The sequence below is a fragment of the Melanerpes formicivorus genome, unplaced genomic scaffold (assembly GCF_026170545.1).
Source record: "Melanerpes formicivorus ecotype bairdi unplaced genomic scaffold, bMelFor1.0.p_v2 SCAF_70, whole genome shotgun sequence".
NCBI classification, from domain to species: domain Eukaryota; kingdom Metazoa; phylum Chordata; class Aves; order Piciformes; family Picidae; genus Melanerpes; species Melanerpes formicivorus.
The window spans coordinates 2,744,387-2,760,137 of NW_027142422.1; the positions used below are offsets into that span (position 1 = coordinate 2,744,387).

Sequence of the window (15,751 nt, forward strand, 5' to 3'; positions counted from 1 at the left end):
CTGTCTGTTCCGTCACCATTAGAACCTTTATTCCCCTTTTTAACCTGAACCACGTATCTTTAAAAGGCTCTGTGGATTATTTCTTTTGCAGCCACAACGACGATCAGGTTATTCACAAGGAAAAAGCACAGCAAGTGCTGTGCTCGCACACCGGGAAGCATTCCTGTTGACTCTGCAGCAGCGCCCTGTGTCTGTTTCCTTTCATCTTTATGAAATACGTAGCCACAGTGGCCTGGACATGAGGCAGACCACAAACCCACCCTCCCTTGCATCTTTTTCCATTCTCCTGTGCTCCATTTCAAACTTACCCACCAGACTGACTTCCCTCTGTCTTCTGTGCCCTCTTCAGGCTTTGAAAGATGATTTCAAAGATTTCATCCCTGCTACCTTCACAATTCTCCTTCACATACATCCATCCACCCACAGCCCCATCTGCAGCCTTCTGTCTTTTCAATATAACTATCACAGAGGAAAGATCCTCTCCTCTGTGCCACCCCACTTCCCCTTTCAAAACTTCTAAGTTTTCCCATCAAGTATTTAAAAAATAGAACTTCCTAAAATGTTTCATTTAAAGAACCCAAGCAAACCAAACCCAACCCAGCCAACACAAAAAGCACACAACCTGAAGGCAAAACACTTACCCTGAACTTCCTATTGTGGTTAACTGAATACTACATCTCAGAACCATGTTGGTGGGGTGGAAAGGATTGGTTGAGCTGAATGTGGGTTTGTTCAATAATTTTATTAGACACTAAAATGTATTTGAGTTCTACAGCAAAATAATAAATGCACAGTTCTGCCTGTAGGAAATGTGCACAATCTACCAGAATCACGTGGTAACTGTTCATTGTGTCAACATCTGCATAGGTGCAGTGTGTTTTATTTCAGGACATTCAGCTTACTGCTCTTTCCCAGAATTGTGCAGGCTGGTTTTACCCATCAGAGGATCCAGGGATGTGCTTTTTTTAGTGCCAAGCAGATGCATCAGCTAGTTAGAATTCTGACAACGCACAAGCACCCATGAAAATACCCACGAGTGACTGAAGGTGCACACCTGACTTCCACTCACTTCAAAGGCTAAGGAATGCCGTTCTGGAAAACCTCTCTGCCCCAGCAGGCTTCAGCAGGTATTTCTGGATGCAGGTACTTATGTATCAGCCTGCCCCAGCATATCATGCCAGCTGACACAGAGCAGACAAAGCCTTTTACTCCTCCAAATCTTGTCTATAAACTGAAGAAAGCTTCTGTACTCCTTGTTTCTGAGGTGGACTCCCCACACAGAAACCACAAGTTAGGGATTTTATTTTGAAACGTGAATGCTTAGCTTGCTTCACCCGAGGGTCCCACAGCTTCCTGGAGTGGGGAGCAGGGCATTAGAGGACAGATTGGATTATGCCTTTTGTACACAGCGCTGCAGATCACAGTTCTATACTGCTCATGGATCGGGAACAGCACCAGGCCTATTATTACAATGTCAGTGAAGTGGGGAAAGTGATAGAAGTCTCACTTCTTAAATGTATTGTCTTGATAACATCTGCAATTTTTGTCAATTAGTTTGAGGGGGAACTATGGAAAACAGCAAGCAGCAGCACCTAGTTGGTCAGACACAGACATCTGTACCGGGGAACTTCTGTGCCACAGACACACACCAAAACACAGCGTCCTAGACACAGAATACCAACTTTGTGCACTAACCCAGTGAGTGCAAGGGCCTCAGCCTCCCATTGTTTCCTGAACAGGGCTGACCAAATTCAGTTTGTTTTCTCTTCTCTGTTACCACAGCTGAACTCAATGGAGTTTCCTGCTGAATGTGTATTTTTAGTTGGATGGTCTAACTGCAAACATACTACAAGGACAGAATACCTAATTCTCTGGAGAAAATGTCCTTCCATAGCCTAGATATCTATGTACAAATTTAAAAGAGAACTGAGAATCCTAAGAAGCCAGAAACAGCTCCTGAGAAGCTTTTAACTCCAAGAGTACTGAGGTGTTCCAAAATGTAAGGAAACGATCAATGACATTTACAGATTCTAAAATCAAATCAACTTTGCTCTTTGAGATTTTCTTCCAGTGATACCCAAGTCAGTTAGGTGGTCTCATAAAAAGTACTCTTCGCATAAGATTTTGTTAGTTTGCAATTCCTCAAGTCCCTCCATATGTGTTGTGTCCTCTCAAAGGTGTATGACCCTGTGGTTGAAAAGGAGACTCGAAAGGAACTCTGAAGTTCCCTCTTCCCTAGAAATTCAAACTGCCTCTTTACATCCCCTGGAAACAAAAGATATAGTCCATCTAATTCCTAAAAAAACAAGACATTCTCTTTTTATATAGCACTTACCTTGAAGTCTTTCAAAGTGCTTACAAGACCTGCAGTAAGAAATACATGCAAGGCTTCGTTCTTATGGGAGAAAACCCCTATGGACGTACCCATTATAGCCTTTGCTGTCGATCCTGATGCAGAGAGACACACGGCTGGTATTCCAAATGGCTATTTCTAGCAGGCCATGTAAAAATAACCTAAACTCTGTCATACCCTTAATGCCTTGCAAACACTGACAGAGACAGGAGTCATCTGTCAGTACTGTATTTTGCCCATGCTCCTCAGCTTAGAGCTGCAGTGAGGAACTGAGAAATGGCCTTTCTGCAAGCATGCAGGTTTAATGTTTCCTTTGTGAAAGCAGCAGTAAAGTTTAGCCTAAAAAAAGTTAACCAGTACTGAGTGGCTTCCACCTGGGAATCAGTCATAAGGAAGATATCACAGAACTAACGATGGCAGCTTGCTTCCTATTCAAACCTCCAAAGCATAAACCCCTTACAGGAAAAGGCACTTCAATGACTTGCGAGTGGAGCGACCCACGAATTCCGGGAACGTTCAGCGAGGAGCCTCTGATACGGCTGTCAGCTTATCTTGAGTGATAAGCACATGGGAGAACATACCTGCCATTCCTGGCATGCTGCATCCCTTCTGGGTCTTCAGTGTCACCTCTCTAGGATCTCCAATTTCACAGATTCCCTCTCCTACTTTTATTTGCAAGCTCCTTACCTCCTCCACACGTGGCAGTGTTACATCAGAACACACAATTTCTTCACCAAAGTGTCAGGCATGTGGCACATACAAACTGTTCAACAAATGTCTTTGACATACAACACAACTCTGTTTCTTTTTATGGCAAATTATTTTATTTTGTAGAAGAAATACTTTCAGATAATACAAAAATGACACAATCATACAGAACTGTGACAAAAACAAGAGAGATGAATACTGAATATGATAACTCATTACCACATCAAGACAGAACTCACTACAGCAGTCAGAATCACAGACCCACAAGATACACTGACGACGTCTCACAGCAGTCACTGTTTGAGAACACCAACTGAGCCCTCTGACAGAGGCCACCAGACACTGCCCCTGTGTTACAGCCACAGAACAATTCAAGGTGGAAGCAGGGTCCCTATCCCAACCCCTGCCCAAAGCAGGCTTGACATGACCAGGATGCTCTGGACTACATCAAGCCAAGTCCTCAAAGCCTCAATGGACAGAGGTCCACCTTCCTGGGCAGCCTCTTCCAGTATCTAATCATTCTCACAGGAACACAGTACACACCAAGTCCTTCTGCTGTCACTGCAGGGCAGCTTTTGAAGAGCACTACTATGTAAGGGCCTCCACTGAAAATGAGACGTGGAATTCTGACTAACTGGTCTTTCCAAGTAAGGAGCACTGAAAAGCTTGCTGTCCCTAGACTCTTACCACTTACCCAAACACTAAAAATTTCTTATGCACTTTGTGTGTTTATCTGCATAGTTTCTGAGTATGTCTAGTTGTGCCCAAGGAACCCGATACTGGATGGTTAACTTTAGGATGGTTAGCATGATAAATGCTAAATATACTTTAATCTCACTTATATTGCTGTACAGTTGAATCACTGGATGCTTGTAATGATTACAGGCTATACAAGGAAACAGGGAACACTACCTTAAATGTCTGTGCTAATCATCCTCAGTGATCAGTGATTTTGATTTACAGTCTTCTTTTTTCCCCATTACTTTTTGCCTCAGCTTAGTCAAGTAAAGGCAATTCAGTTTCACTTTTGGGTTTTCCTGATCCTTGACAAGCTAAGCTCCTGAAACTCATGAAAGACCTACTTACAAAATTGATTGGTCCTGCTAAGTTCACCTCACTCTTGGCTATTGTTTTTGTTTCCTGACATGTAAAAGTTGGGAACCAGTTTGGCCTTTAATTCACAGAGAGTATGATCTTCTTTCTAGAAGAGTTCAGCAATTTGCAAGGTCAGTCTTGTGTCGGGCACCTCTCTTTGCAGGTAATGTATAATCAGAAAAATATGAGCAACTCTATTATAGTAGCTTAGTAAAGAAGTATTTCTACATACTTGCAGGATGCAAGGACACAAAACTGGCGTTCTCGGGAAGTCAGGGTGACAGAGTCTTTCCTTACAACAAATGGTCACAAGCAAAATGATTCCATACCAGATCTGAGCTGCTCCAACCAGCAACCAGGTGAGCTGTGCCTTCCAGAACTACACACCCTCCTCCTGGAAAGTGTCACTGTTCAACAGACCTTGCATGCAGTAACCTCAAAGCACATCCTTCAGGATGAATGTGTGTTTAAGCATCCTTACTGAATGCAGCTGCTCTCCCAAATCAGCACGTATGTACTTCCCTGAACCAGATCAGAACCTGGTTCAGAACTGCAGAAATTACTGCACCATCCCTTTAGGGACCTCTCCACGCAGCCAGCTCACATTGTTCTTTTAACTCCTTTCTCACCAAACCAACCAAAGACCTGTCACCCATTTCCTTCCTCCGTTTAAACTGAGAATCTAGTTAAGAATATAAAGATACTTTAGACACAACTGAAAGGAAAACAATCTATTAGTGCACAGTAAGAACATGCAAATGAATCCTGCAACGTTTAACCTCACTTCTAATCCGTGTTAAAACACATTGCAGGCGATAATATTTTGCTATAACGCAGACAGTGCTAAAGGATACAATGTACATAATAAGCTACAGATAATAAAGCTGAAGAAAGTGACAATTTTAGAACATAGTACTTTTGTTTCAGGTATCAGAAACAAAACCAGCTCAACGGTTCCATTCTACTGCATGACAAACACTGAAGAACACAATTTCAGTCTTAAAATACATCTTATAGTAGGTATTTTCCTTCAAGGAAAAAAAAAAAGGCACTATAAATAAATTACACTACAGTGAATTTGCCTGAACTCACTTTGTTTCTGTCTTCCAGCCTTTAAGTCAAATAAAACAGCATAAAAACTGTACACGCTCTGAACAGGATAGTCGATCTCTTATAAAATAGGTTGTCTCCAGAGATGTCAGTTTCACAGCCAGGGAAAACCAGGCCCTGCTGCGGTCGCTATTATAAAATAGATATGTATATATATTTATATATAATGGGTTTGTTTACTTTTACTTTTTTTACCTTTTTCATTTTTTACAAAATGTGTATATTAGCTTTTGCACAATTTTTATTGTTTTGTTTTTTTTTTTACTTGAAACTTGGCTAATCTAAGGACTTCATTAAAATAAAAGCGATAAATACTTCATGTTTACAACGCAACATGTCATACATCATCAGCGGGCAGAGGAGGTATGTTAATCCTTGGTCTGGTGAAAAAAGCTATCTTCTCTCTGTGAGCAAAGCAAGATAAAAAGGCAGTCAGACAAACACATGCCTACCTTCGTTTTCCCCCAGACCATGGCTTCTTCACTCTGGTTAGCTTATGTTAGTTACCTACTGAACTGATAGTTTATCTGACTACAAGGTAGAAGCCTGATACAATTCACTGAACAGCAGTCACAGCTGACTGTGGGACGAGCCCTGCATAAGCCCCTTCTGCAATGCAAACTTCACCCCTGTAAACTTTGCTTATGTAAAATGGGGGGGGGGGAAAACCAAGACAGCTTTCTTTTGGCTTCTTTACAGAGCAAACAGCCCATGCCGTCAAGTAAGTGTCATTAGGAACTGGATGTCTGCCTTAAAAAGGCAAAACTCTAACCAAGGAAGACACCTTCTCCTTAACTTTCTACATTTGGTTTTATTCAGTTCCTCATACCATTCTGTATCTCAGCAGACCAAGCACATTACCAGAAATGTAAGATGCAGAAGGTCCCTGGAATTTCTATTCCTCCCCATGTTTGTGAGAAAGGCCTAAGAGAACTCCAGAAAACAACAAATTGCCTTGAAGAGACAGACAGCTTTTGTAGCTCACTTAAGTATTCCCTTCCAAAAAGTTCTAAAAAGCTAACCAGTGGCTGAACAGCACAATCTAACACTGTAGCTGAGCTGTCCTCTGCATCTATCCTGTACTAATATTTTCTTCCTATTACTCTCCCAATAAAAACTATGAAAATTCGAATGCTGCACTTAGAGTCCTCAAGGTGCAGTGTACATCAAACCATGTAACCATGTACACTGATAAACAATGCAAGTTGCTTATCAGTGCCACTTGCACAGAAAAAAACCAAACACCAGTAAAGCTATGAGAAGCTTATACCATGTGAACACAGACAAAACAGAGGGGGGAAAAATGTCCCAAGAAAAGGCTTCTTGAAAGAAGACAGCATATTACTGAGTCATTTTAAGGGAGAAGAGTGCTACCAGCAATGTATTACATTACATGAATTATTTATGCCCACAGGCTTGTACTGAAGGAGTGACTAGTCACTTGAACTCAATGACTAAGCTGACAGCAGCACCTAAGCTATTTCCACTTGAAGTCTTTTCCAAATTATTTTTAATTAAATACTAATGCATTTCAGAATTGCAACACTGCCATTTTGCCTTAGCTTGGGCTCTTTGCATGGCAAATAATTCAATGGAAACTCAGGTGCAAATCAATACATGGTTAAAAATTCCTGGCTATACAGAGCAGACACAGAATTTAAAGCTAAATGCTTCAGAGCTTTAACCTCTGTAGTGAGCTGATGAACTGCTGCTGCACTATTTCAGTACACATTACCACTTACCTAAAAGTCTGCACCTGAATAGGCTCCTTCTGGTTTTGCCCACGCAACTGGTATATTTCTTTGGATGCTTTCTTTAGCATCTTTTCAGCTGCTTGCTCTTGGTGATGTTCAAATTTGGTCTGTCTGGTCTGGAAACATGAATATAATGCTTCAAATGATCATGTGAACAAACAACACACAAGAATTCCTAGGTTAAAATAATGATTGGTTTTTTTCCCTGCCCACCACAGTAAAAGCCATACAGGGACACTGTCTGAAATACCTGATCACTGAAGTGAGGTATACATTCAAAAGACTGACAGTGTTGTTTCACTTCTCAATGCTCTTCAGACAAATATGTATTCATCTCATGATATTTACTGCACACAGATTTCTCAAACAAGGCCTTAACATAAATTTAGGCTCACTCTTTGCCTCTGGTAATCCAATGCCTATTTTGTTTGCTGCACACTTTGTGTGTGCAGAAAAGCAAGACCAAAATCATCACATACTTAGGGAAGGGTCCAAATAGCTTGAAAAAATGAAGCATCAAATCAGAAAGAAAAGAAAGATCTGTCAAAGATCAGAAGGAAATTATTACAGCTGCAATAACACATAAAATGAAAAAAAATAATTAACAAACCCAACCAAACAAAAAGCCAAGAGGTGCCCTGGGCAAACAGGGCCACTCCCCAGGGACTGTCCAGAGACACCATGTGCTCATCAGCAACGCAACGACTTTTATCTTGCTGACTTCAAGAATACAGAAGCAACAACATTTGTTGTTTGAAGTGCTGCAAGAGCAGGTCTTTAGACACCTTGTCACAACCAAGTGTGAGGCTGAAACAGAAGTCTCAGGACAGGTTGGATGTTCATTTCATGTTACCGTACCTGCCTTTCTGCTTCCCTCAACAGGTTCCGGAATCGCTCGTCCCGAAGGACCCAGTGGGGTAGATCTGTCTGCCCTCTGAGCTGGGCGTCCTCCAGACGCTGTCTCAACTCTCTTAAGACACATATCTCCTCGTTCAGCTGTCTCTGTCTAGTTCTGGATGCCTGGAGATCCAGCTCCAGGTCTAGGGATGTCCTCGCCATAAACTCAGCCAAAGGTGATCTGCAGGACTGCTGCATTATGAGGATTCAGATGACATGAACAATGGGTTATTCCAAACATGGCATACTGGTCTGTCTTTAGCTGTATAGAGAATATGTTGTCTGTACTTCACACACAGAGGCTTTCTTGTTACAAAGTTTTGGAGAGATTATTTATTTCCCATAAGGAAAAAGCCAATTAGCTGTGTGGCTTTTCTGTACCATACACAAACTTTTCCAGTGGATGCTTTCTACTCCCTCCTTCGCACAGTCTCTTTTTGGCTTGTAAATGTTGAACTAATTTAAGTGTATGGACTAAGATTTCACATTATGATGATAATAAAAGCAATGCAATATGAAAAACTCACAATGGAGTTATTGTCTTTTATCCCTCCAGGGATGGTGACTCTACCGCTTCCCTGAACAGCCTGTTCTGTGCTCAATGACCACTTCAGAGAAGATATTTTTCCCAATACCCAAGGTAAACCTCCACTGAAGGCCATTTCCTCTAATCCTATCACCTCTTACCACGGAGAAGAGGCTGGCCCCCACCTTGCTACAACATCCTTTGAGGTAGTTGTAGAGAGCAATGAGGTCTCACCTCAGCCTCCTCCATGCCCAACAACCCCAGCTTCCTTAGCCTCTTCTCACAGGAATTGTGTTCAAGACTTCCCACTAGGGTCAACATCATGAAGCTGGAAAATACTGGACTAAGCAGGACTTCCCTTAAAGGGCTTTATTCAATACTGGGTTTAAGGTACATTCCAAATCAAAATGGGAAGCACAGCTGTCTACTTGCCTACACCAGAATGAAATTTACTTCTGCTAACTAGGAAGCATGTAGGGTGGCATGGGGGGGTGAAGGGAGGGCTTAAACTATTAATTCCTGAATAGGTGGGTCTCAAATACAATGATCTGCCAGGCTGCATGGAGGCGAGCTCAGTGTTCTACTGCCACTTTCACACACTTCTCCAAGCCTGCACCTTGCATCCCAAACTAGATTTTAAGGATTTAACCAAGTTTATATCTAAATCAATACAAGTGCTGAATGTCTGCCTTTTAGACCCCAAAAGATGCTTGCCCTCCCCAATTACATTACAGAAGCCTTAAATGTTCTCTAAAATCATCTGAAAGTACCTGCAGACATCTAAAGCTTAGGTATGGAAGTGCCAGTGTTCTAGCAACCCAGCGCAAGCCAAGCCCGGGCTCCTGGCCGTACCTGCTTATACCGCAGGGTGCGCCGCTCCAGCGTGTTCCGCACGAACGGGGACTTCCTCGGCAGCGTCGAACTGTCGCTGTCGCTGCGATACAGCTGATTAGGGGAGAGATGGAAAACGCAGCTTGCTTACAAGTTTGTTCACATTAAGAAATCTGTATTGTTTTTTTCTTTTAAGATTTATCTTCTAAAATGCACCAAAACTGTCTTGTTTTAATCAACCTTTTCCAGCTTTAGTTACTTAGGAAAAAGATTTTCTGTAACAGTGTTTATCCTGTATAGCCACCATAACACAATAAAACTTCAACCACCAACAGCTCAGTTTCACCTAAGCACTCTACAAAAGAGCCAAGGCAGGGTAACCTAGAGAAAAAGGGGAGCTCTCAAAAGCTTATTAGAGAGTACAACTAAAGGTACATGTGTGCCACCAGCACCGTAACGTACTGATCTGCAATGCCACAAGCCAACTGCTGATAGGCCTTATGCCACTGGACCAATCAGCTAGCATGAGCTTGAGAAACTGGTGTGCTGATCCTCCATTACTTGCAGCAGTACACCCAGGAATCCTAGCTCTCACTGTAACAGGCATCTTGTGTCATTCAGGACAGCAACCAGAGTCATAAGAATATTGATGCAATAACCTTAAGATAACACATTCAGTCCCCTTTCCAAAACTTGTAGGTAGATGAAAGTTAATTGTGACTACTGAGCTCTTTACACACCTCATTAGGCAGCACTGTACCTATGTAAAATCAATCACCCCAGTCTAACATGTAAGGTTGCCAGAAAAAAAAAGAGCTTAATATCTAACTCATCATAGATTATGTAATTTTAAATGTAATAAACTCAGGTTTCAAATCTTAAAAAGAGCCAGGAGACCTCCCTCCCGCTGCAGCAATTAGATTCAAGACTATTCATCAGGATTAAAATAAAGCATACTTTTTCCAGACATGTAACAAAGTCTTTAAAGGTATTACCAAAAAAGTGCTGAATACTTGCAGGGAGGCCCCTCCCCAGCTGCTTTGTAAGCCTTACTCACTCTGCAAACATACTGACTCCGTGCTCCAGGCGAGAAGGTCTGGGAACGGACAATGGTGCTGCTGCGAACAAAAGCAGAACCCCGTGGCCTGCGGCTAGCTCTCTCTTTTGGAAGAATAGCAACTTCTTCAGGAAACAGATCCTCAGTGTTAGTTTCCTTATCCACCTAAAATTTCAATGAAAGAAACATTTTTATTTTTTCCTTATTTTCTCTCTCACACCAGAAACAATGAAACATCTCAACAATGTGAAAAGTAAGCAATTTGCCCTCCTAGATAGGTTCAAGTTCTAATACACACTGAGCACAGAGCATGAATCACCTCACTTTTTAAAAAGTTTTTAAAACAGGTCATTCAGAATTATAAGATTACATTTCAGAAGCCTTTCCTGGAACAGCAACAATCACAAGATGCAGTTAGAACATGAATCATAACTGCACAGCGCATGGACTACATTTGGCACTGGCAGTGGGGCATTAACCCAGCCATCACCCCCTCTCCAGCCTCAACAGAAGAAAATGGAGACACCTTTCAATAGGCAAGGTGACCCTGAAGCAAGTAGTCACCATAAAAAATGGAGGAAGTCAAATCAAGAGAAGAAACTCAAGGAAAGAGATCTGAAAGACTGTTGGAACAATGCAGGAACACTAAAACAGTCTGACATAGGGAAAACATACACTGCTCTAGCACAGCATCCAAACTGTAAGGTAACTCACTCCTCACGAGGAGGCATGATCTCTAAAGGCAACACAAACAGCTTAAGTTCCTCTACTTCAATGGAAGTGGGCTGATTTCAGCTTCTTTCCAATGTCTCATATCTTGGATAGAGAAGGTTTCAAACACATCTGTTTCAGCACAATTGTTCTGAAAATTTCAGCTGTATTTATTGTAACACTGAAACAACAATGCAAGTCTTAAAGCGTGAAGCTTTTCTCTGTGCAATTCCTTCCAGAGTTCTTATGTCTAAAGAGCACTGGGTTCTGACCATGATCTTTTCTGTTGCAATTTCAGGTTAACAGAGACATTAAGAGGGGTGTGTATTTACATATTATAGAAAGGCCACAGCAGTAATAGCTTGCCTTTTTATTAAAAAAGCCCAACCAAGCAAAAAGCCACAGACAAAGGAACAGAATTATGTCCAGAAACAACTAGCCAGTGAACAAAAATCCCAGCCCTAGAGGGCCTTCTCCACAACTCATAAGGCACACTCATGAAGGCAGTGCTCACAGAGGGTTGTTAATGTCATTTCTTACTCCTTCCTCTCCTGATCAACTCAGACTCAAACCCAAGGAGCAGCAGTAACACATTCTGTGTGTGCCAGGCAGTGTGGCAGTTTGCATACTGCAGTGTCTTTTCTCATTACCTTTAGTGGTGGAGACTGCCTTTTTCCAGAACTGTACTGGCCTGCTGGAGCTGCAAACATGTGTCCAGCCAAGGAATCCCCACAAAACGGCTCTGGGTAAGGTGGACTAGTCTGGGTGCAATTACTGCAGCCACTGTCAACGGATTCTGCTTGCCAGCTCCTGAAGACAGAACATCACAAGAATGTTGTAGGTATTAAAAAACCCTATATAATCATGCATCATGTTTGTACAGCTCATTATCAAGGTCAGTTTAGCCTCATAAAGCATTTCCAGAGGGACAACCTATCTCAATTGCCTTTCTGTGGACATAAAGCAAACACATTCCATGCCAAAAAAAGAACACCCCCACATTAAATAAACCAAACTGCTCCCTCACAAATTTTCTTAAAGTCTATGTTCTGGTGTTTATAACAACACTAAGAAAACAGTAACACAAAACATAATGCAACTCATGCAGCAGATTAGGCTTCTTATTCATGACAAAACACCACTGTAACAAACACTGAAATACTAAGAGCTGTGCTGCAGGGCCACTCCGTAAGGACCTCCGTGCATGCCTTGCTCTGACGTTTGCCCATTTCACCACAACATGTTTCTCTCTTTTAGTACAGTGCTTTTGCTAATCCATTACAGTTGGCTCCCCAGCAGTTTCTGTTTCATATAATGTTTTCATACTCCCTAAATTTGATGTTTGCATGCCATACACAACCGAATTTTTGTACCACCAACAGGCAGCCGGCATCAGAACCTGCCGCGGTGTAAATGTCACTTGTGTGCTTGAGGAGGTATTCACACCACTATTTTTACCGTTCTGATATGGCTTCTGCCTGATCTTCCTTCCTTTCCATCTCCAAGATTTCCTCCTCTGTGTATTCCAGTTTTACTCTCTCTTCTGCCAGCTCTCTCTCAACTGCTTCCAGCTGGGCAGTGGTCCTAGCTAAGAGGGCAGTCACTGCATCCTGAAAGGCAAACTAGACTTTGAATAAAACCATTTCAACAAGCCAATGCATTTAACATACATTAGTCAAAGAAAAGCAAATAAAACCATGGCCATTTCATTTTCCTCAAAAAAAATAAAATGATAAAAATAAATGTCCTGAATCCTAAGGATCAAAAAGTAAGTGGTGTTCCACAAATGTAGTTTCTCACAGAATCCAGGCAGACTTTTTGCTCTGTGGAGCATCATCAGACAAGTTAGGGTCAGCAGAGACCCCTGAAGGTTACCTAGTCTGATGTCCTGCCCAAAGCAGGGAAAGCTTCATAGCTACAGCAGGTTGCCCAAAGCACAGTCAAGGGGTGAAAAATCTCCAAGGATGGAGAGTGCACAAACCTTTCTTGACAGTCTCTTGAAGTGCAGCGGCAGAAATTGACTGAGTTTTAGCTAGCTGGAGAGGAAGTGTGCATGCAAATACAGAGTGCTATCTCAAGCACCTGTCCAGACACCACCTAGCTTTTAAAGATTCTTTTCAAATCCATCCACTGCCACAAGAGCTAAATCAATGTATCACCTTCTGTGCACCACAGACAAAATCACAGAACACACCCCACAGGTCAAAGAAAGCAAACAGATCACTTTTCAGAGCCATACTGTTTTAAGTGTAGTTACATTTCCAGAAGCACAGGGAATACTTTCTTCACACTGGTTTTTGTTCTTTGCTCTCTGGGGGTCTGAGCCAGTGAAGATCTGAACAGTATACCAGTGAAAATACATGTCAGCAGAACTCTCTACATCAGTCAGGTTGATCTGAGCAATGCCCTGTAAACAACAGAAGAATTGACCACAATAAGACTATTTTATTTATAATGCAGAAAATGCATCTCAACAAATACTACTTAAAAGAGACAGTTCTGTCCATCAACATGTCTAAGAGATTGAACTTCTTGCCTCCTGCTTACATAAGTCAGGAAGGATCAGAGCAGGTAAGTAACTTTATTCTTTTTAATGGAGAAATAAAATTTCTGTGACTGATGAGGATATGTTTGTTACAGCTGACAGCTGCTAAGATTTTGGTTTTAGTCCCCTATCATCTATAATCTGACTTCTGTATTTGCTGAAATTAATATTACTTTAACAATATTACTTCAATAGTGTCTTGGGTTGGTTGGTTTTTGGTTTTTTTTTAGAGAACTCTGTTTGAGATACTCTTCTGTTCTCAGAGTAATCTTTAAATGGGAAAAAATGTCCTGTAAAACATTGGCTTTTTCCTGTCTATTTGTACCATAAGGCAATCAAACAGGTCATAAAGTAATTTTTCCACTTTCCAAGCCATTTTTGTATTTCCCATACTCAGGTGAAAAAAAAGGAAAAAGGTTTAATGGAGGCCTCCCAGTAAAGTATTCCCAACTCTGAAGTAGCCCTGCTCCACCAGACAGAGCTTATGTAAGAAATTTCTGAGTGCTGACCTAAATGAAAAACAGCTGTGAGTAAAGCCATGCTTTTGTTTTGGTGTGTCAGCTCACTAGGTGCACACAGCCATGATTTTGTGTTGGCTCATCTTCAATTACTGCTTTGGGCTTCTTCTGGCTGTCTCTACAACCTGTTCATCTCCATGCTAATGGATCTCATGCTAAGAATGTTTTCATTTATGTTACTTGGAAAATAGTGTAAAAATTGAGCTGGATGCAGTGATCACAACTGCAAAGGCAGTAGGAAACACATACAGACATATCATTAGACTCTAAGCAGTTAATCAGAAAACAATAATGATTTTTAAATCACTATACTGTTTTTCCAAGACAAATGCTCCCTGGGACTCTGCTTAAACAGGCGTATAAGGGACAGCGGAGGAAAGTTGTGAGACTGGCAAAACCATGTTGTATCATGACATGACATGTCACTGAGAACATTTTATGCCAGCATGTTGGAGGCTACACACACAGATGTCTCTTCATTTATATACAAGAGAGAGGTCTTCTAATTATCTACTAGCTCTGGTGCAGTGTAGGAAAGAAATGTGTGTCAAACACTGACACTTGAGAGCTGGAACATGTGTAGGACACATTATGTTGGTTTCAGAGGCAAAGTTGCTTTCCGGTCATCGGTATTGGAAAAACCAGGGTGACTCTTCAGATGCTTGACACTGTGTTTATTGGGCAGCTAAGCACACATGTGATGAAGTTGTTACTACAAAGTGAATGACTGGGTTCAAAAATCACCAAACACAATTACCAACTATCAGTACTGAAAGGACCAATTAATATTTCACCTCCATCTCAAGATTTGTCACCTGGCTCTGATGGATGAAGAAACCAAGGTGGGTCTGCTAGGAGTCTGTCATGTGCCTGCTCTGATGTGTTTGTTAACAGCTTGGATGGTGAAACAGCAAAACCATTTATAAATCTCTTGGTGATGTCAAACAGGAATTGTAAAATTTGTGAGAAAAGGATGAGAGTTAAAAGGATGTGAAGTAACAGGACAGATGTTCTGAAATACAACCAGGACAAATTGCAAAATGCAAAAAGACAAATGTTACAGGAGAGAAGAATTCACATAAAATTAAGACACAGGGAATAATTGGTTGGTTAGGGCCGTAAAAGAGCAGAAACTGGGAGTGAAGCAGCAATGCCACATGACTGCAAGAGAGGCAATCACGTTTCTTTGATGTTTTAACACGAGCTATACATGCTAAACATGGAAAACAACAATTCCCTTAACTCAGCATTGACAAGACCACCAAGGAAGAAACAAGTCAGCTTAAGGAAGCACAGTTTCATGCCCCCCTCCCCCCCTTTTGGTAAGAGGGGGACATATGACTAAAAGGCTGAGGGGATAGAAAGCTTAGTAGATTTACTTCTTATATGTCAGTGATGTTTAGGACTACTTGCCAAAATATTTCTTTTTTTCTTCCTTTCTCCTCCCTCCCCATTCCCTGTTATGTACAAATATTTGTGTAACTTAGGATACATTCCACTGGGGCTTCTGCATTTAGGAACACATCTAACTGGCATAATCCTACTGTAAAGAAAGTCACCCAGAACTTCAGAAATGGATGGATGGATGAATAGAGATGGGAAAAAGCTGTAACTTTAGTGGAAGAGATTTTGAAAGGCAGAAGGCT

General features: G+C 41.5%; 1 protein-coding gene across 4 annotated transcripts in view; it reads right to left on the reverse strand.

The window, feature by feature from the left end:
- Positions 1–3,154: 3,154 nt before the first annotated feature.
- Positions 3,155–15,751, reverse strand: part of WWC3 (WWC family member 3) — a 90,612-nt gene continuing 78,015 nt past the window's right edge. For 2 of the 4 annotated variants that reach the window (XM_068163157.1, XM_068163154.1), the window contains exons 16-23: positions 13,282–13,449; positions 12,501–12,652; positions 11,693–11,852; positions 10,332–10,496; positions 9,296–9,388; positions 7,879–8,109; positions 7,009–7,136; positions 3,155–5,670 (exon numbers count right to left, since the gene is read on the reverse strand). In XM_068163157.1, coding sequence (XP_068019258.1) covers positions 5,604–5,670; positions 7,009–7,136; positions 7,879–8,109; positions 9,296–9,388; positions 10,332–10,496; positions 11,693–11,852; positions 12,501–12,652; positions 13,282–13,449 — 1,164 coding nt within the window. In that variant the 3' untranslated portion in view covers positions 3,155–5,603. Of the gene's footprint in view, positions 5,671–7,008; positions 7,137–7,878; positions 8,110–9,295; positions 9,389–10,331; positions 10,497–11,692; positions 11,853–12,500; positions 12,665–13,281; positions 13,450–15,751 lie in introns of all 4 variants that reach the window. The other 2 variants (XM_068163156.1, XM_068163155.1) reach the window with 2 other exon arrangements.